This window comes from Monodelphis domestica, chromosome 6 (assembly GCF_027887165.1).
Source record: "Monodelphis domestica isolate mMonDom1 chromosome 6, mMonDom1.pri, whole genome shotgun sequence".
Taxonomy (NCBI): Eukaryota; Metazoa; Chordata; class Mammalia; order Didelphimorphia; family Didelphidae; genus Monodelphis; species Monodelphis domestica.
In genome coordinates this window covers 171,793,977-171,814,218 of record NC_077232.1, presented here as the reverse complement: position 1 = coordinate 171,814,218, position 20,242 = coordinate 171,793,977, and the positions used below count along the sequence as shown (strand labels likewise).

At 35.0% G+C, this 20,242-nt stretch overlaps 1 protein-coding gene across 5 annotated transcripts in view; it reads left to right on the top strand.

Annotated features, from left to right (window-relative positions):
• The window catches only part of ELF2 (E74 like ETS transcription factor 2), a 95,071-nt gene that overhangs the window by 16,934 nt on the left and 57,895 nt on the right, over positions 1-20,242 (top strand). For 4 of the 5 annotated variants that reach the window (XM_056802710.1, XM_007496315.3, XM_003341417.4 and 1 more), the window contains exon 2: positions 18,481-18,717. In XM_056802710.1, the coding sequence (XP_056658688.1) occupies positions 18,646-18,717 (72 nt within the window). In that variant the 5' untranslated portion in view covers positions 18,481-18,645. Of the gene's footprint in view, positions 1-16,033; positions 16,098-18,480; positions 18,718-20,242 lie in introns of those variants that run through there. The other variant, XM_056802709.1, reaches the window with a different exon arrangement.

The window sequence follows — 20,242 nt, the reverse complement described above, 5'->3', positions numbered from 1 at the left end:
TTTCTTTAAGTCAACTAAGCTTCCCAGAGTTCTGCACTGTATTTTTTTTCCCTCAACTTTCCCATGTCCTTCACTCTGCCTCTCTCCACTAGGTATGATTCCACCACTCTTATCTGGGCCTCAAATCAGCTTTTTTTTTCCCCATTGTTTTATTAGGAAGATTCTTATTAATGCCATGAACAAATTATGGGGCTTCCTGCTGTCTTCTTTTGGGAAGAAGAGAGTACCTGAGTATAGAAACAGCTGGAGAGCATATATATATATAAAGATATATATATATCCTGGTGTTTCTTCATTCAAATAAAGTTGAGTCATAAATCCTGACTTTAATATCAGATTAGATTGTTCTTTCCTCAGTTTTATTCATATTCCAACCCCCACCCACCCCCAATTTCTATCTTTTTCAAGCTTTACATTAGGTTTCTTCATCTTTTGGGACTTCCCTGAAATTTGAAGAAGAATCCACACATTAAAATCAGACTAGAAAGAAAGCAGGAAATTAAAGCTTGAGTTCACTTCATACATTATATAAATTGCTAAAAAGTTATGTGAAAATCAGATAAGTGTACATAATCTTGTTGATTTTCATTGTAATTAAAAAAAAAAGCAAACTCTCACCTTCCATCTTGAAATAAATACTGTCTTGGTTCCAAGGCACAAGAGCAGGAAGGGCTAGGCAAAAGGGGGTTATAATTGACTTGTCCTAGGTTACACAGCTAAATGGCTGAGCCCAAGTTTGAACCCAGAACTTCCTGTTTTTAGGCCTGGCTCTCAATACACTGAGCCACTTAGCTGCCCCGATGGAAACCTTTTCCTCCCTTCCATTATAGTTTGAGAGATATATTCAGGAAATATTTTTCCCTCTACATATAACAAAGCTTTCACATTAGGATCCTAGCATTAAGGAATATTCTAGCATACTGTAACAAAGTCTCTAATTCTTGCACCCTGTCCCTACAAAATGACAGCTAACCCATCTAACCATTTAGGAAGAGAGATTTGGGTAGACATTTAAAAGTTGGTAATTACTGTTCTGGATCAGCTTCAGGGGCTCCAACTGTGGCTTATTCTTTTCTTGAATTTTTATTTTTTCCTTTTTTCCTCTTGGCTTTTCTCCTACTGTCTACAAACACACCCAAGTCTCCTTATCCTTAAAAAACAACTCATTTGACCCTACTATCCCAAGTATTTATCCCAGAAAAAAAATCTTACCATGCCTCTGCTTCTTTTGGCACTCCACCAATAATAATGTCACTTCACCACTATGATTGAATAATCTGATTTATAACCTCAATCCTCCACTAAAACTGTCCCCAAAGTTATCAGTAATCTTATGGTTTCCAAATCCGGTGTTTTTTTTTTTCACAGTCCATAGACTTCTTGATTTCACTGGCGTTTGACTGTAGATTACCTTGTCAGTGTGCTTTCTCTTTAAAAAGTTTTTGTGATACTTGTGGTTTTTCTCCTACTTTTCTGACTCCACATTTTCCTTTATTTGGATCATCATTCAAATCTTTTGGATCCCCTTTTTTTCTAAAGAAATTCTCTCTTGATAGCTCCTAGGTAATATATTATTATCTCTATTCAAATGATTTCCCTGTGTTTTTGGTTAGCTTTAGACTCTTCTCAGAGTTCCAGTGTTTCTTCAATTACCTATTTAACATCTCAATCTGGATAACCTAGGGCTGTCTCTAAAATTAGCATTTCTTAAACAATTCAGTTTTCCTTTTCCATACAAATAACCTCATCCCCAACCTACTCCCCCTTCCTAAATTCCCAGTTTATATTTAGGGCATCATCTTGTTTCCAGTTATCCAAATTTACCGCTTCAGAGTCCTTACTTTCCTTTTCCTTATATAGTTAATTTTTTTCAAATCTTGATGGTTCTTCCACCTCTGGCCATTCATGGCCTCAACCTGATTTCAGTCTCTCATTATTTCCTTCCTAGACACATTAGCCTCCTAACTGGTCTTGTTTTTATTCTTTTTCTAATTCTTTTAATACAAGCACTAAGGTGATAACCTTAAGTCACTGACCTGACCTTTGACTCCCCTGCTCAAAAAAGCTCCAGTGGCTCTCTTTTGCCTCTTAATTTTATGGCATCAAAAGCCTTTTCTAGTCTGACTCTAGCATACCCTTCCAGCTTTTTTCATCTCATTTCCCTTCCCAAACCCTACATTCCAGTCAAAATGTTTTACTTGTTTTCTGTGCATTTCATATTTCCTGTCTCCCTATCTTTGTAAAGATGTATACCAAGCCTGAAATGCACTTCCTTCTCACTTCCATGTCTTAGCATCCTTAGCCTCCTTCACAGCTGAGTTTAACTCCAGATCTCATTTAAGGCATTTCCCGATTTCTTCACCCTGCCTAAGTACTCGGTTTTTCCCTTTTCCATTACCTTGTTTTTTGAATATGCTTTGTACTTATGTGGGGAGACAATGATCTTTATCCCAATTTATTTTCTCTCCTAATTTAATTCTAGAAGGCCTAGACATATCTGTTCAATCAATCAACAGGTGTGAGTAAATTCTTGATACTTTTAATCAAATCAACCAATCAAAAGTATAATATTGAGGACACACAGGAAATATATTGGGATTTTTTGGAAGAAGGAATCAAATATACTTCTGGAGTGACTTATAACAAGCCATTTAGAATCAAGAAATCTTGCTGGAACATTTCTTAAAGCATTTAGAACTATTGTCTAATAGTAATTGAGAAGTTATTACACTCTCTCTCCCTGCCTCATTTTGACCAGAGGGATGACTTTGTGAATTGAAGTCTCATTCCTGGGGACTGTAGCTGTGGTTGAGAGCAGAATCTGTATTGAAAGCTTGGAGAGACATGTAGAGCATACTAGAAACAGTTTATGAAAGCACCAACCCTCAGAACCCAACAGGGAGCTATGCAGAAGGGTAACTTCATGAATATTCCATGAAGGGAGAAAAAGACTTAAGTAACTAGGAGCTATGAATAACCCTTTTGCCAAACATGCTCTACTTTCCCCCTGAACCTTGTGAATAGTGGTGGGAGAGTATGCCCTAGACTTTTGGGGAAGATTTTTTTAAACCAACTGGGGCTTCTGAGCAACTTATTCTAGAAAATCCTCAACCCCTCTGGGCTACCAATATAACCTGGGGGAGCTATATCGTCTGCCCTCTGGGAATCCAACCAGTCAGTACTTATAGAGCCCAGACAGGAAGGAGAATACATATATATATGAGTAGTGATGATCCCTTAATAGAAAGTAACAATAATCTTGAAGTTAAGAACTGTTTTGTTTCTGCCATTGTTTTCCTACCCATTTTCTGGTACCAGATCATATATCTGGTTTTAAAAAAATCTGTCTTTCAAAATCAATTTTATTCTGTGTAGACCCTTGACAAAAGGTCAATGATTTTTTGATTGATCAATAGAATGTAGCATAGAACTTTATAAATGACATGACATGATTTTCTGACTGGAAAAGAGTAAAACAAATAATGGTAAAGAGAAAAATGAAGTCTGTTCATACAGGTGAGGAAATATGATCTAAACTTAGAGGAGTTCAAATCTCTTAGGCAGAAGAAATATCCAAGTGTATTGAAATAACTTGGTGTAGTGATCACTATAACTTGATAATCTTTGGCAAGAGTTCTCAAACTTTTTTGCAAAGTTTCTGGTCCTAGTTCTTTCCTCAAGAATTAAGCAGAATAAAAATTGGGACATATATGCATTGCTGATGGAATTATGAATTGATCCAACCATTCTGGAAGGCAATTTGTAACTATGCCTAAAGGGCTCTAAAAGACTGCCTGCTCTTTGATCCAACCATACCACTGGTGGGTTTATACCCCAAAGAGATAATATGGGGGGGAGGGGGAAACTTGTACAAAAATATTTATAGCTGCCCTCTTTGTGGTGGCAAAAAATTGGAAAATTAAGGAATGCCCTTCACTTGGAGGATGGCTGAACAAATTGTGGTATCTGTTGGTGATGGAATACTATCGTGCTCAAAGGAATAATGAACTGGAGGAATTCCATGTGAACTGGAACAACCTCCAGGAATTGATGTAGAGTGAAAGGAATAATGAACTGGAGGAATTCCATGTGAACTGGAATGACAACGAGGAGAAGGAAGAGACTTTTCCAAACAGGAAGTTACAAGCATGGCTTATTTCAAACGGTATCTTTTGAGTGCACTGGCCATTTTATTTATCTCACCTGAGATTCAGGAGAGAATTTCAACTCCCTGCAATTCTTTGGCCCAATTTGAGATTCCAAAAACCCACCCTCACTATGGGGGAGCAGCTCAGTGGCTCAGTGGATTGAGAGCCCGGCTTAGAGCCGGGCAGTCCTGGGTTCTAATCTGGCCTCAGACAATTCTGGGCAAGCCACTTGACCCCCATTGCCTACCCCTTACCAATCTTCTGCCTTCTGACAATAGGCATCTAAATGGATTAAAAAAACCAACGAATTTTAAAGAGACTGGAGGTTATATTTTTAAGGCATTTCAGACTGCAATGTTTTATAAAAATCTCTGCATTTTGCTGATTGTTTTAAGATTTAATTTTGTTGGTTTTAAGTTCATATATTAATGTATTCAATACTATTCTGTTACACTGAATCATTTTAATGCACTGGGTTTTAACTACTGTTAAATTCTGTTGCTTTTCCCCTATAACTATACTGAACAAATATTATTGAATAAGCCCATATATAAAAACAGCCTTTTTCTGTTTTGAATTTGTAAATTGTCACAAAGAGGATAGAAAGAGGATAGATGGACTTCATCAGGACTGGTTACAATTGTATAACAACCTTTGGAAAATTTAATGAGCTAAATATCTCAAATTGATTTTAAAAGGGGTCTTTAGATATGATTTTTAGAATTTATTTTTAACAATCTCTGGTCATTTTACCTGCTCTTAACAGGAGGTAAGGTCCATTTTAGTAGCTGAAGTAAAATACAAATTTAACCTCCACCTCCCACATTTATAAAAATGTGAACAGATGGGACATCACAGTCTCATACCAAAGGATCTGGGAAGTTAATCCCAGGGCATTGTACCTCTGGATGATTCCACAAAGAGGAGCATCTCTCATTTATAACTCTTCAGCTCACTTTACCCAACATCAACAGTACAGGGGTTTGGGTTTTTCCTAAACTCCTCTGCCACATTTTTTGTAATGATATCTAGATTTCTTGATGATGTTCTCAAGGAATTTAAACTTTGCAATTTAAAATAATAATAATTATACATTCCTTCCTCTGAAGAGGGTGATTGAAAAACACAGGGATCACTAAGGGATGCATGGATGAATTATGAGGTATATGAATCAATTGGTAAGAGAAATCAAAAAACATTTTTAAAAATCCAAATTAAAAAAGATAATTTCTGGATGAAATATAGACTATCAAAGTCTTATGTGTAAAAATTCCAAGTAAAGGAAAAGTAAATCTATAACAGGTCCTTAAATCAGGGCCCAATTAAATTCCCTATAATTCCCTATAATCTCAGCTGAGTTCGAGAAAACAATTTAGTATTTAAATGGCTTACTGCCTCTGAAGCACTCTCTTCTTCTGCTTCTAAGCACATGTGACTCTCTACTTGGCATGCAAGATTTACTAAGTGAATTGTGAATGGGCTAATCAGCCCTAGGCATGCGCTTTTCTTATTTTGTATTTTCTTTATTCCTTGATTTCTAATAATCTTAATAAACCATATAAAATATAATATTTTTATCAGTAGAGACTAACTTAATTTTTTTACATAGTAGACTTAGGTTCATAATTGTACAACTAGTAAGTATTGAATTAAGCCCAGATCTCCTGATGCTAACTAGAGCTTTCTTCTGGGCCATATTGTTCCAGCTAAAGAGGAATACTCCTCTTTTTTCTTTTTTAGCCCTCAAGCCCAACAACTTTGTATTTCTCCACCTTCATCCCTTTCCTTATTAAACTATTTCCTGTGCCTGTAGTGTCTTTCCTCCTTTTTGCCAGTTGAATTCTTCTCAAAATTAAAATGTAATTCAAATTCTGAGTCCTATAGGAATGTTTTCTTGATTTGGTGTTTTTCTTGCTTATCATTTTGTTTTACAACTTTATAAAAATAATATAAATGCATTATATAATGTACTTATGCCTAATCTTCATCCATTTGAAATAAACTCTTTTTGTGGGTTCTTTTTTTAGCTTTATATTTCTTCTAATACCCAGTACTGTGCCCAGTAGATGCATAGTAATACATGCCTAATGAAGGGGAAGTGAGAAGGAAAAAAAAATATTTAGAAGTGCAGCAGATTGAAATCAAGTTTTTTTTTTTTAAGATAACAAACATTTGTTTAAATGTGATGTTTGAAGGTAGAGGAAAGGATAAATATTTGTTAAGCATTTGCTACATGCTAGCCACTGTGTTGAGTGCTTTACAAATATCCTTTGATCTTCACAACTTTGGGAGATAGGTACTATTATTACCCCCGTTTTAGTTGAGGAAACTGAGGCAGACAGCAGTTTAGTGACTTGTAGAAAGATATTTGAGGTTGCATTTGACTTGAGGCCTTCCTGATTCTAGGCTCTGTTCTCAAACTGCTATACCATCTAGCTGCCTCTAGGTAGTTCTGGAAGTGTAAAATGACCAGAGCAAAAGAGCTGTGATTGATTTATAGGCCATTGTTAGTGTGGAAGTGTGGGAAGAACTTAACAGAAGGCCTTAGGAATCTTTCTTTGGTCCTTTTTCATTCTACATTTTTATCAATGGCTTGAATGAACCACAGGTGTCACTTGTGCTGCATCTTGGGCCTACCTTCTAACTGTACTTTGATTTCAGATTGATCTCACTTAGAGTTGGGGAGACAAGATTTAGGTTCCTGGGTTTGATGCTTGCTGAATTTATTTATTTATTTATTTTTAAGTTTTATTTAATTAGATGATTTAGAATAATTTTCCATGGTTACAAGACTCATGTTCCTTCCCTTCCCTACCCCTGACTCCCTCCCATATATGACACACAGTTCTACTGGGTTTAACATGTGCCATCAATCAAGACCCATTTCCTTATTATTAGTATTTGCAATAGGGTGATCTTTTACAGTCCACTTTCCCAGACATAGCCCCACCGATCCATGTGATCAAGAGGTTGTTTTTCTTCTGTGTTTCTTTTCCCACAGTTCTTCCTCTGGATGTGGATAGCATTCTTTCTTATATGTCCCTCCAAATAGTTCTGGATCATTGCATTGCTACTAGTAGAGAAGTCCATTACATTCGATTGTACCAGTGTATTGGTCTCTGTGTACAATGTTCTCTTGGTTCTGCTCCTTTACTGGTCTCTGTGTACAATGTTCTCTTGGTTCTGCTCCTTTCACTCTGCATCAATTCCTGGAGGTCATTCAGTTCACATGGAATTCCTCCAGTTCATTATTCCTTTGAGCACAATAGTATTGTCACTAGCATATACCACAATTTGTTCAGCCATTCCCTAATTGGAGGGCATCCCCATATTTTCCAATTTTTTGCCACCACAAAGAGCGCAGCTATGAATATTTTTGTACATGTCTTTTTCCTTATTATCTCTTTGGGGTACAATCCCAGCAGTGCTATGGCTGACTCAAAGGGCAGACAGTCTTTTACTGCCCTTTGGGCATAGTTCCAAATTGCCTTCCAGAATGGTTGGATCAGTTAAAAATTCCACCAGCAATGTATTAATGTTCCAATTTTGCCATATCCCATCCAACATTCATTACTTTACTGTCATGTTGGCCAATCTGCTAGGTGTGAGGTGATACCTCAAGAGTTGTTTTTTGCATTTCTCTGATTATAAGAGATTTAGAACACTTTTTCACGTGCTTATTAATAGTTTTGATTTCTTTATCAGAAAATTGCCAATTCATGTCCCATACCCATTTATCAACTGGGGAATGGCTTGATTTTTTTGTACAATTGATTTAGTTCCTTATAAATTTGAGTGATTAGACCTTTGTCAGAGGTTTTAGTTATAAAGATCGTTTCTCAATTTGTTGCTTCCCTTCTAATTTTGACTGCGTTGGTTTTGTTTGTACAAAATCTTTGTAATTTAATGTAATCAGAATTATTCATTTTACATTTTGTAATCTCTATCTTCTTGCTTGGTCTTAAAATCTTTACTTTCCCAAAGATCTGACAGGTAAACTATTCTATGTTCACCTAATTTACTTATTATTTCCTTCTTTCTATTTAAGTCATTTACCCATTCTGAATTTATCTTGGTGTAAGGTGTGAGATGTTAATTTAAACTCAATCTCTCCCATATTGTCTTCTATTTTTCCCAGCAGTTTTTTTCAAATAGTGGATTTTTGTCCCAAAAGCTGGGATCTTTGAGTTTGTCATAGACTGTCTTGCTGAGGTCACTTACCCCAAGTCTATTCCACTGATCCTCCCTTCTGTCTCTTAGTACCATATGGTTTTGATGATCACTGCTTTATAGTACAGTTTAATATCTGGTACTGCTAGACCACCTTCCTTCGCATTTTTTTTCATTATTTCCCTTGATATTCTTGATCTTTTGTTCTTCCAAATAAACTATGTTATGTTTTTTATAATTCTATAAAAAGTTTTTTGGTAGTTTGATGGGTATGGCCCCAAATAAGTAAGTTAGGATAGGATTGTCATTTTTATTATGTTAACTCATCCTACCCATGAGCAATTAATGTTTTTCTAATTATTTAGATCTAGTTTTAATTGTGTGGAGAGTGTTTTGTAGTTGTGTTCATATAATTCCTGCGTTTGTCTTGGCAGATAGATTTCCAAGTATTTTATTCTGTCAGTGGTGATTTTAAAGGGAATTTCTTTTTCTAACCCTTGCTGCTGGGATGAGATGGAAGAATATAGAAATGCTGATGATTTATATTGGTTTATTTTGTATACTGCAACTTTGCTAAAATTGTTGATTATTTCCACTAGCTTTTTTAGTTGATTCTCTAGGATGCCTTAAGTAGACCATCATACCACCTACAAAGAGTGATAGCTTGCTCTCCTCATTGCCTATTTTAATACCTTCAATTTCTTTTTCTTCTCTAATTGCTACTGCTAGTGTTTCTAGCGCAATGTTAAATAATAGAGGTGATAATGGGCATCCTTGTTTCACTCCTGATCTTATTGAGAATGCTTCTAATTTATCCCCATTGCAGATGATGTTTGCTGATGGTTTTTAAATATATACTGTTTATTATTTTTAGAAGAGGCCCACGTATTCCTATGCTTTCTAGTGTTTTCAATAGGAATGAGTGTTGTATTTTGTTGAAGGCTTTTTCTGCATCTATTGAGATAATCATGTGATTTTTGTTGGTTTGCTTGTTGATATGGTCAATTATGTGAATGGTTTTCCTAATATTGAACCATCATTGCATTCCTGGTATAAATCCTACCTGATCATAATGAATAACCCTTGTGATCACTTGCTGGAGTCTTTTGACTAGTATTCTATTTAAGATTTTTGCATCTATGTTCATTAAGGAGATTGGTCTATAGTTTTCTTTCTCTGTTTTTGATCTACCTGCCTTTAGAATCAGTACCATATTTGTGTCATAAAAGGAATTTGGTAGCACTCTCTCTTTGCTTATTATGTCAAATAGTTTGTATTGTATTGGGATTAGTTGTTCTTTGAATGTTTGATAGAATTCACTTGTGAATCCATGAGGCCCTGGGGATTTTTCTTAGGGAGTTCTTTGGCTTCTTCAGTTTCTTTTTCTGATTATGGTGTTATTTAAGTATTCTATTTCCTCTTCTGTTATTCTAGGCAGTTTATATTTTTGTAAATATTCATCCATCTCACCTAGATTGCCATATTTATTGTCATATAATTGGGTAAAATAGTTTTTAATGATTGCCTTAATTTCTCTCTTCATTCGAGGTGAGGTCTTCCTTTTCATTTTGGATACTGTTAATTTGGTTTTCTTCTTTACTTATTTATTAGACTGACCAGTACTTTGTCTATTTTATTTGTTTTTTTTTAAAGTACCAGCTTCCAGTCTTGTTTATTAATTCATTAGTTCTTTTACTTTCAATTTTATTAATTTTTCCTTTAATTTTTAGGATCTCTAATTTAGTTTTCATCTGGGGATTTTTAATTTGTTCATTTTCTAGTTTTTTATTTGCATGCGCAATTCATTGACCTCTGCCCTCTCTAATTTATTAATATATGAACTCAGTGGTATAAATTTTCCCCTAAGTACTGCTTTAGCTGCATCCCATAGATTTCTTAAGGATGTCTCTTTATTGTCATTTCCTTCAATGAAATTATTGTTTCTATGATGTGTTCTTTAACTAGCTGATTTTGGAAAATCATATAATTTAATTTCCAATTAATTTTTGATTTGCCTCTCCCTATACCCTTGCTAATTATTATTTTTATTGCATTGTGGACTGAAAAGGTTGCATTTATTTTTTCTACTTTTCTGCATTTGTTTGCCATGTTTTTATGCTCTAGTACATGGCCAATCTTTGTGAATGTACCATGTGCTGCTGAAAAGAAGGTGTATTCCTTTTTGTCCCTATTTATTTCCCTCCACATATCTCCTAACTCTAATTTTTCTAAGATTTCATTCACTCCTCTTCTTTCTTATTTATTTTTTGGTTCGATTTATCTAATTCTGATAGAGGAAGGTTTATGTCTCCCACTAGTATAGTTTTTCTATCTATTTCATCCTTGAGCTCCTCTAGTTTCTCCTTTAAATATTCAGATTCTATGCTATTTGGTGCATATATGTTGAGTACTGATATTTCCTCATTGTCTATGCTGCCTTTTGTCAGGATGTAATTACCTTGCCTATCTCTTTTAACTAGATATATTTTTACTTTGACTTTGTCAGATATAGATTGCAACTCCTGCCTTCTTTTTATCAGTTGATGCCCAATAGATTTTGCGCCATCCGCTTTCTTTTATCCTATGCCTACCTTCCTCACATGTGTTTCTTGTCAACAACATATGGTAGGATTTTGGTTTCTGATCTACTCTGTTATTTGCTCCTGCTTTACAAATGAGTTCATCCCATTCACATTCAAAGTTATGATTACTAATTGTGTATTTTCATTTTCTCTCCTTGTCCTACTCTTTCCTCTTTCATTATTTCCTTCTATACTAGTATTCCGTTTTTAATCAGTCGCCTTAATCCCCACCCTTATTTTCCTTTCCTTTGTCCCTCCTTCCCTCCCTCACTTCTTATTTCTCTTTTATTTTCTTTTGGAGTCTTTTTAAGCTACCTCACACAGTTTTCTGCCTTGAATTACTCCCTCCCTACCCCCCCTCGCCCTCCGTTTTTATTCCTTTTGTTTTTTTTAAAGTCTATTAAATTCTCTTCTCCCTCTTTCACTTCTCCCTTTTAAAACTCTCCTCTTTTCCTCTTTCAGCTTCTCTATAGGATAAGATAGAGTTTAATACCCCAATGGTGCTCTTTTCTTTTGGAATTGATTCCACTGAGAATAACGTTTGAGTATTACCTTTTAGCACGCTCTTTCTCTCCTTCTTATAGTTGTATTCTTCCTTTCTCTCTCCTGTGTGTCTTTTTGTGTAGTATAGGTTAAACTAACTTTCTTATTCTTTCAAGTTTCTCTTGATGCCGTCACCCCCCTTTCTTCGTTTATCTTATATATGTTTTTAAATGACTTAGTACCCCAATCTTTACCTATGGATAATTCTTCGAACTACTATAATATTAAATACAACTTTCGACAGTTACAAATAACATTTTTCCATATAGGAATATAAATGATTTGGCCTTATTTGTGGCCCTTAGAGAACAAAAAAATAAGACCCTTCTTCTTTCTTATTTACCTTTTCATGTTTCTCTTGGTTTTTGTATTTTGATGTCAAATCTTCTGTTTAATTCTGGTCTTTTCTTTACAAATATTTGGAAATCTTCTATTTTGTTGAATGCCCATACTTTCCTGCGGAAGTGTATAGTCAATTTTGATGGGTAGGTGATCCTTGGTTGTAGACCCAATTCTCTTGACTTTCTGAATAGCATATTCCAAGCCTTTTGGTTTTTTAGCATGGAGGCTGCCAGATCCTGTGTAATCCTGATTGGTGCTCCTTGATATCTGAATTATTTTATTTCTGGCTTCTTGTAATATTTTTCTCCTTAGCTTCGAAGCTCTTAAATTTGGCATTTACATTCCTGGGGATGGTCTTTTGAGGATTTTGTGTTCCGGATGATCTATGAACTCTTTCAATGTCTATTTTGCCCTCTTGTTGCAGAACCTCAGGGCAGTTTTCTTGGATATTTTCTTGTAGTATGGTGTCAAGGTTTTTTTTTTTCCTCCAGGTTTTCAGGTAGATCTATGATTCTCAAATTGTCTTTGACTTCTATTTTCAAGGTCAACCACCCTCTTAGTGAGACATTTTGTGTTGCCTTCTAATCTGTCATTTTATTTTGACTTTGCTTTATTAATTCTTGCTACTTGTGAGATCATTGGCTTCTACTTGAGCAATTCTAGTTTTTAATGACTGGTTTTCAGCTAAGATCTTTTGAGTTTCCTTTTTGGTTTGATCTGTCCTGCTTTTCAAGGCTTCCAGCAGGTCATTTGTGGTCTTCAATTTGCTGTTTATTTCATTTGATTTCTGGGCTTCAATTTCCAAGTGGGAGATCCTGTCTTTTTAAACTGTTATTTTCTTTTTGGACTGCTTCCCACTTTTCTTTCCACATCTCTTCCATTTTTCTGACAATCTCACAAGAACTTGGGACCAATTTCCATTTTTTTCCCCAAAGGTTTGGGTGTGTTTAATTGTTGGTCATCTTCTGCTGTCTTTGCTTTAGTCTGGGTTTTTCTGCATAAAAATTATGGAGGGTCAAAGTTTTCTTCTTGGTTTTTTGTTTGTGGATTTTAGTTCCTGGGAGTTGGTGACCATTGCCTTGTTCCTTCCTGGTCAGATGTCTTAAGTGAGGAACGTGGGGGGTCTTTGTATTGGGCTCTGGAGAGGTTTTTGCCCTGAGGATATTTCCCCCCCAGCCCTCAGCAGAGTCCAGCTGCTCTTAGTGGTAGGTACAGCCCCCAAGAACTTAAAGATTGCCTTGCAGAGGTCTCAGTGTGGATTGTAGGTAAGTCTCTGTATTGAGTGCTGGAGAGGTTTTTGTTCAGAGGCTATTTTTTGGGTCTTTGGCGTTTTGCTTTGAACCTCCCCTCTCTGCCCAAGCTCCATGGCCTATCTCCACGTTTCCTCAGCCTCCTGGGGTCCCCAGTCTTGCTGTTCTTACTGGCAGGTTGGGCCCCTGAGAACTTAGAGGTTACCAGGAAGAGGTCTAGGTGTTGAGTGTAGGGAGGTCTCTGTATTGAGCACTGGAGAGGTTTTAGTCTGAGGGCTTTTTACAGTTCTCTGTGGCTTTTTTTTTTTTTTTTTTTTTTTTGCTGTGAGACACCCTCTCTCCCCAAGCTCTGCAACCCCCTATCTCCAGGTTTCCTTAGCCTCCCAGTGTTAGGTCTAAGACTTAGGGGTAAGTCTGTGTTGACCTCAGTCAGCCTCCCTCTTAGAACTTAGAAGTTTGTCTGGTGCTTGCTTGGACTCTGGAAAGGTAGGTGAAATAGGGGAGGGGCTATGAGCTCGCCCCTTGGTTGGGGAAATTTCGCTCCCTTATAGTGTGGAAATGCCCTAACTTTGCCTACCCCCTGTGCTGTGTCCTACTGTGGAACTTCTTTGTTCGTTTGATTTTGGTTTTGTCTATTTGAGGCACTCTGTCTATCAGTAGAGAGGAGAAGAAGAGCTCTGCTTCTACTCAGTAGCCATCTTGACCCCGATACTTACTGAATTTAGAACCTTGCTCAAGTCAGTCAGTTCTTTTGGAGCTTCTGCTTCCTTAACTATAAAACTTAGATAAAAAGTACACAATTTATTTCATAGTGTTGGGAGGAAAATGTTAACCTTTTAATGGTTGCATCTTGGGGTAGGGGTCAGGAAGGCCTGGGTTCAAGTCCTGCCTACTGACTCATGTTGGCCTTGTGTTTCTGTGTACCTCACAACCTCTCTGTGGTCCAGGAAGTTTTCTAAGACAAAGGTGCTGCCTTAGAAAGTGTTATCCACTTTAGTAGCTGAATTTTCCCCTAGAAATCCGCAGGCTGATCTCATTTGCATTCACATTAGTCGCTCCCAAGCTCAAAGGTGCACGGATTCCTCTTCTTAAGAATCCATGGATATAGCTGCTCACTTTGTGGTGGTATGACTCTCATTTGGGTAATGGCTAAACAAATTGTGGTATATGATTGTGATGTAATACTATTGAATCAAAAAAAAGGATGAACAAACGTTTTTTCTTTATTGTTTTTTATTTTAATAACAAATTTCCATATAAGTTTTCCAAAGTAATACAATCCATATTGTCTCCCTCCCTTTTCTCCTCTCCCCCTCCTGGAGCTGACAAGCAATTCAAGCTGGGTTATACATATATTATCACACAAAACATTTCCATTTTATTCATTTTTGTAAGCAAATCATCTTATAGAACCAAAATTCCCAAACACATGCTCAAATAAACAAGTGATAAATCATGTTTTCATCTGCATTTCTACTCCAACAATTCTTTCTTGGAAAGTGGATAGCATTCATTTTTCTAAGTCCTCAGAATTGTCTTGGATCATTGGATTGCTGCTATTAGTAGCAAAGACTGTCACAGTTCATTGTTCCACAATATTGCAGTTACTGTGTATAATGTTTTCCTGGTTCTGCTCATTTCACTCTGCATCAGTTCACATAGGTCTTTCCAGCTCTTTCTGAAATCACCCTATTCCTCATTCCTTATAGCACAATAGTATTCCATCACCATCATATACCACAATTCGTTCAGCCATTGCCCAATTGAGGGACATCCCTTTAGTTTCCAATTCTTTGCCACTGCAAAAAGAATACTTATAAATATCTTTATACAAACAGGTCCTTTCCCATTTTTTTTATCTCTTTGGGATACAGTCTCAGTAGTGGTATCACTGGATCAAAAGGTATGCAGTCTTTTATAGCCCTTTGGGCATAATTCCAAATTGCCCTCTAGAATGTTTAGACCATGAACAAACTCATTTAAAAAAATTATATGAGATAATGAACAGCAAAATGAATAGAACCAGGAGAATACTGTACATAGCCATGGAACTAACATGAAGAATAAACCAAGAATGTTAGCTCCAGAAAGTGAACACAAAGATAAAACGCGAAATAATTTATATGAACATGTGGTCCTTCCTAACGATATCCTACGTGATATGGGGATGAGTTGGGACACTGGTGGATGGGAACTCTTACGCAGATATTTTAAAAAGTAAGTTTAAAAATAAAAGATTTATGATTTTATTAGTATAATATCTTTATATGTGAAAATGCTTATTTTGTTTGGATTTGTAAACGTTTAGAATATTAATAAAATAAAACAATCCCCCCAAAAAGAATCCATGAAGATATGATTTTATTCCTCATTTCTCTTTAGCTTCAAAACTTTACTTAATTTCATCTTCAACTGACATTATCTTTGAATTCTAAGGCAAACATTGCTCTTTCTGTTGATAACAAGTGCTCTGAAAGATTCATCATTTCATTTGTGTGATTTACTCCTTCAATTGACACAGATCACAACCCTAATTAGATTGTTTCTTGAGCTGTTCTCACTTTTAAAAAAATCAATAGGGTAACGAACCTTCTGCTTATGACCCTGTTCCAACTTTACTATTTGATCTTTGTATGGCAAGAGTACCCAAAGCCTTTTTAGTTTATGAAGATTTTCCAGAGAACTTACTGGAGGAGGTCTTCAGAGGTGGTTTTGTGGAAGTATTTCTTACATTTGTGATGCCTTTGAAAAATATGTATACTTTTAGTTTTGATTTGTTTACATTCCTCCAATTATCTCCTCTATAGCATATTTCCAGAAAAAGTTAAAATCACTTGGTATTATGGTTGTTTGTTCTATTCTATTTGTTAACAGAAAGGATTTATGTTTTAACTTTAGGAATTTAGCAATAATGTTATACATCATATTTCATTGTAATTGAGAACTTGTCTTCATCTTCATGGCTGATGTTATTGTGTATATTGTTCTTTTAGGGTTTGCTTTCTTCTGTAGTCTTAAAGGAATCTTAAGTTTCTCTGAGCTCCTTTTGTGATCTCATCATTGTGAGTACTCCCTCTACTGGTTCATCTTGCCACTTGTTCATACTTTCTCATCCTGTTCACTTTTTTGTCCATGATTTTCCAGAAGTCTTCCACAGAAAATTCATTGTGTGCTGAATCAGCACAACATGTAGGCAACATGGAAGGAACCAGTAGAAAGGGAGAAAGTAAAATGAGGGTGATAAGGATGATTAGGAGTGGGAGTGGGTATTACATATTTGGGAATATGGAAATAGAGACTGCAGTAAAAGTGGAAAGAATGGGTAATGATGTACCCTTTATCATAATACTGAGTTCTAGTCTGATAGATTTAGAACTTTTTACTAGATTTTCTCCATAGATCCCTAGCTTAGAACTCAGTACTTCTCATTGTCCATTGATCTAACAGAGAGGCTGGTAGCATTAAATGAACAATCGGTGGTAGAGTGAAAGAGTTCTTTTCAAATTTCTCTTTTTCTTTCTATGCTAGAAGATGATAGAAGATTTTGTGTTGGTTCGCCTCAAGATTTTAGTAGCTCAATTTTAGTTTAGTAAAATTTTAGCCAATTTTAGAAATTCTTTAATTAAATATTAATAAAAATAAAATATTAGCATTGTATAATGCTGTTCTTTAAAAATGTTTTGAAAAGTTTGTTATAGATAGTGATTTTTAGTGAAACAACTTTTCTCTAGGAAATCTGGCTCTGAAGTGAAAATATGTAGATGAGAAACTAAATTTAAAATTTTTTATCTTACGCCATTTTAATATCACATTTTATTTATTTATTTTTAAAAAATCACATTTTAAAGTAATTTTATTGTTTTGTTTTGCTTTTCCAGCCCCTGAGTTTCCCTCATATGCCTCTTCCTATTCTTCTTCAAGATCATCCATTATTTTCTTTAATTTATATGAACATGTTAATTTATACCTTCTATTTCTCCTCTGACAAAAAAAGAAAAAAGGCCCCCAATATATAAATGGTCAGACAAAAATTCTAGCATTAGCCACACCCAGAGAGGTAGGTCTGTTGCTGAATTTTAAAATTCATCATATTTCTGAATTCTGTTCTGAATAGACTGTTTTATCTTCATCATTTTTTGAACTTTTGGTATTTTGTAGAGAGATCTAAAGTTTTTGAAAATTGTTTTTCTCTATATTAGCATTGTTTAAATTGTTTCTGCTCATTTCACTCCTTATTAGTTGATAAAATTTTTCTAAATTTCTTATGAAACTATCCATTTCTTATAGAACAATAATATTCCTTTACATATATCCTATATACTACAATTTGTTTATCCATTCTATGATTAGGAGGATGCTCCAGTGTACCATTTTTGTGTACCATGAAAAGAACTACAATAAATATTTTTTTGTACAAATGGCTCCTTTTCCTCCTTGGGTGGGAATAGGGGTCAGGGAATAGTAATAGTATTGCTGTTTTGGGTTAGTAGGTATATACAATTTAATAACATTTGGGGCACAGTTCCAAAGTGATTTCCAGAATGGCTGGTACAATTCATATTTCCACAGTGGTAGTCTGCCTGTTTTCCTGCAGCCCCTCCATCATTTGTCATTTTCTTCTCTTGTCGATTTTGCTAGTCTTCTAATTAATAGTGATTAAGATCATTTTTGTATTGTTGTTGATCCCTTGACTATGGGAAATTAAATTAAAAACTGAATCCATCTAAACTTATTATAGGATGCTCTTTTGTATAAGTGAAGGTTCACCGAATTACTTTTATAGATGCTTGGGGGGGGGGGGACTTGAGTTAAGTTAGTTTGAAATAACTTGTAAACAAAAGAGTAAAAATATTTGAGTGAGACTGGTATGAAAATTCCAAAGATGTCACAAATATTTAAATTATGATTGTTTCCAATGATAACATTTGGAAGTACAATATGGAAATCAGCTTAAATCAATTCATTTCATAGTAAAATATACTTTATGTTGTGTCTATTTAACTGAGAGTCTGCATCATTAACTACTCACAAATTTGTCATCACTTTGTGGTCATACTTAGATAGGATATTTGATTCTTTTAGAGAGAAGAAGGAATGGCAGAAAACAAAAAAAAAGTCTGTTTTACTGTACTAGGTAGGCACTTATTTTCAGTAGAGGATTATTAAAGACCTTTTCTCAGACCAGGATGAAAATGTTGAATATCCCATTTAGATATAACTTCTATAAAGGGATAAAGGCTTTATTTCTTACTCTTTATGATGTATTCCTAAATGTGAATATGTGCCTTAGTGTGCCCTCTTTTGACATAGAGGTGTATTAAATGTAACACCTTTTCATAGTTTGAAAAATTAACAACTGAAACAGCATTTCAAAATATTTAAGTACTTTAAAAGTTTTTTTGAATTTTGTTTATAACTATTTCTTAATTTTTCCAATTTTTTTAGACTCCTTGGTTAACCATCTTCAGAAGAGTGGATTTCTGATGTACCAAACTCCATGTCTCTCATTGAAATTAAAATTTGATATCACAGATAAACAGCATTGACAACTATCCATGAAACTTTGTATATCTTAATATCAACCTTCGAAGCTTCCCCAGGGAACGCATAATGACATCTGCAGTGGTTGACAGTGGGGGTTCTGTTTTGGAGCTTTCCAGCAATGGAATAGAAAATCAAGAGGTTTGGAATTCACTGTGTTCCATTTTAAGTTGCATTTATATTTTATTTTGTAGAAATTCATAGGTAATTCTTTTTAAAATACTTTAACATGTACAATTTTTCTTTCACATTGAATGTCCTATACATGAAACTCTCAATGTATTAAATTGTAGGCAGTGAAAGTATAGTGAAAGCATAATAGCTTATGCTTATAATAAATCTTTTCATATACTATTTGATTTTATCCTTACAATAGTATAGGCAGGTATTAGTGATCTCTATTTTATATTTGGGGAAACAGGTTCAAAGAGTTTAGTGACTGGCCCAACATTACACAACTAATAAAGAGGTGAACCAGGATTTGAAATGAAACCAGGTCTAATTTAAGGCCATTTTAAAAATTGTAATATGTTGTATAATGGGGTATTATAACACTTTTGTTGTAGGATAGTATACTTGGAATTAAGAATTGAGATGAGAGAAGAAATGGTGAAATATGATTTGAGATTAAGGGGGAACCCTTAAGTTAATAAACAGATACCAGTTTGGATTTTCATAGAATAATTTAAAAAAACTTTTAAAAATGATAAGATTAGAGTTATTATTATCATCAACATGTTACGACTTTATGTAAATTTTAGTTCATAAGGGGATACAAAGCATTTATATAGTGTCTATTGTGCCAGGTACTATACTAAGCACTTTTTATAAATATTATCACATTTGGTCTTTATAGCAACCCTATGAGGTAGGTACTGCTATTATTCCCATTTTACATTTGAGGAAAATGATGGCAACAAGAGACAACAAGACTTACTGAAGGTCACATATCTAATATGTATCTGAGGCTGAATTTGAATTCAGTTCTTCCTGACCCCAGGCACTGTGCCACTAGCTGCCTTATAACATAGTACTTAGACTGATGACAAACTAGATTTTTCTGTTTCTTTGTTCTTCTCAATTCCCTTCAAATATTTCAAATTCAGTAATATTCATTAATCCAATTAGCAGTACAGTATATGGAAAGTGTAAATTTAAATGTAATTAATGAGTAAGGAAATAAATTCAGTTGGTATTCTCTAAAACAATTATAGTATTTTGAATCATTGGTAGATGTGGTTTCTTCCATGTTTCTATTCCCTGTTCTTTGGGGATAGAGGGGATAAAAAGAGAGATACATAGCAAAATCATAGAGATTGAAAAGACTTTAGAGGTCATACAGCCCAATCCATTCTTTCTACCTCCCTCTATAGATGTACTTGTAAATGAGGACTATGAGACTTGTATATAGGTAATTGATTTGCTGAAGGTTTCACAAGTTAGTTGCAGACTTTTTGAGTGTGTCCTTGAATTTGAGACTCTTAGGTATGAATTATACCTTAATTAACTTATCTTCCCACAGTTTACATTATGTTCTGGTTACTCCCTCCACTGACACATATCATAACCCCATTATAATTTAATACATGGTCTCCAAAGAGTTGCTGTGGCTGAAAAATTCACCTTGCCCTGGATGTGATATGCTTTGGAACACTAGACTAGTCTT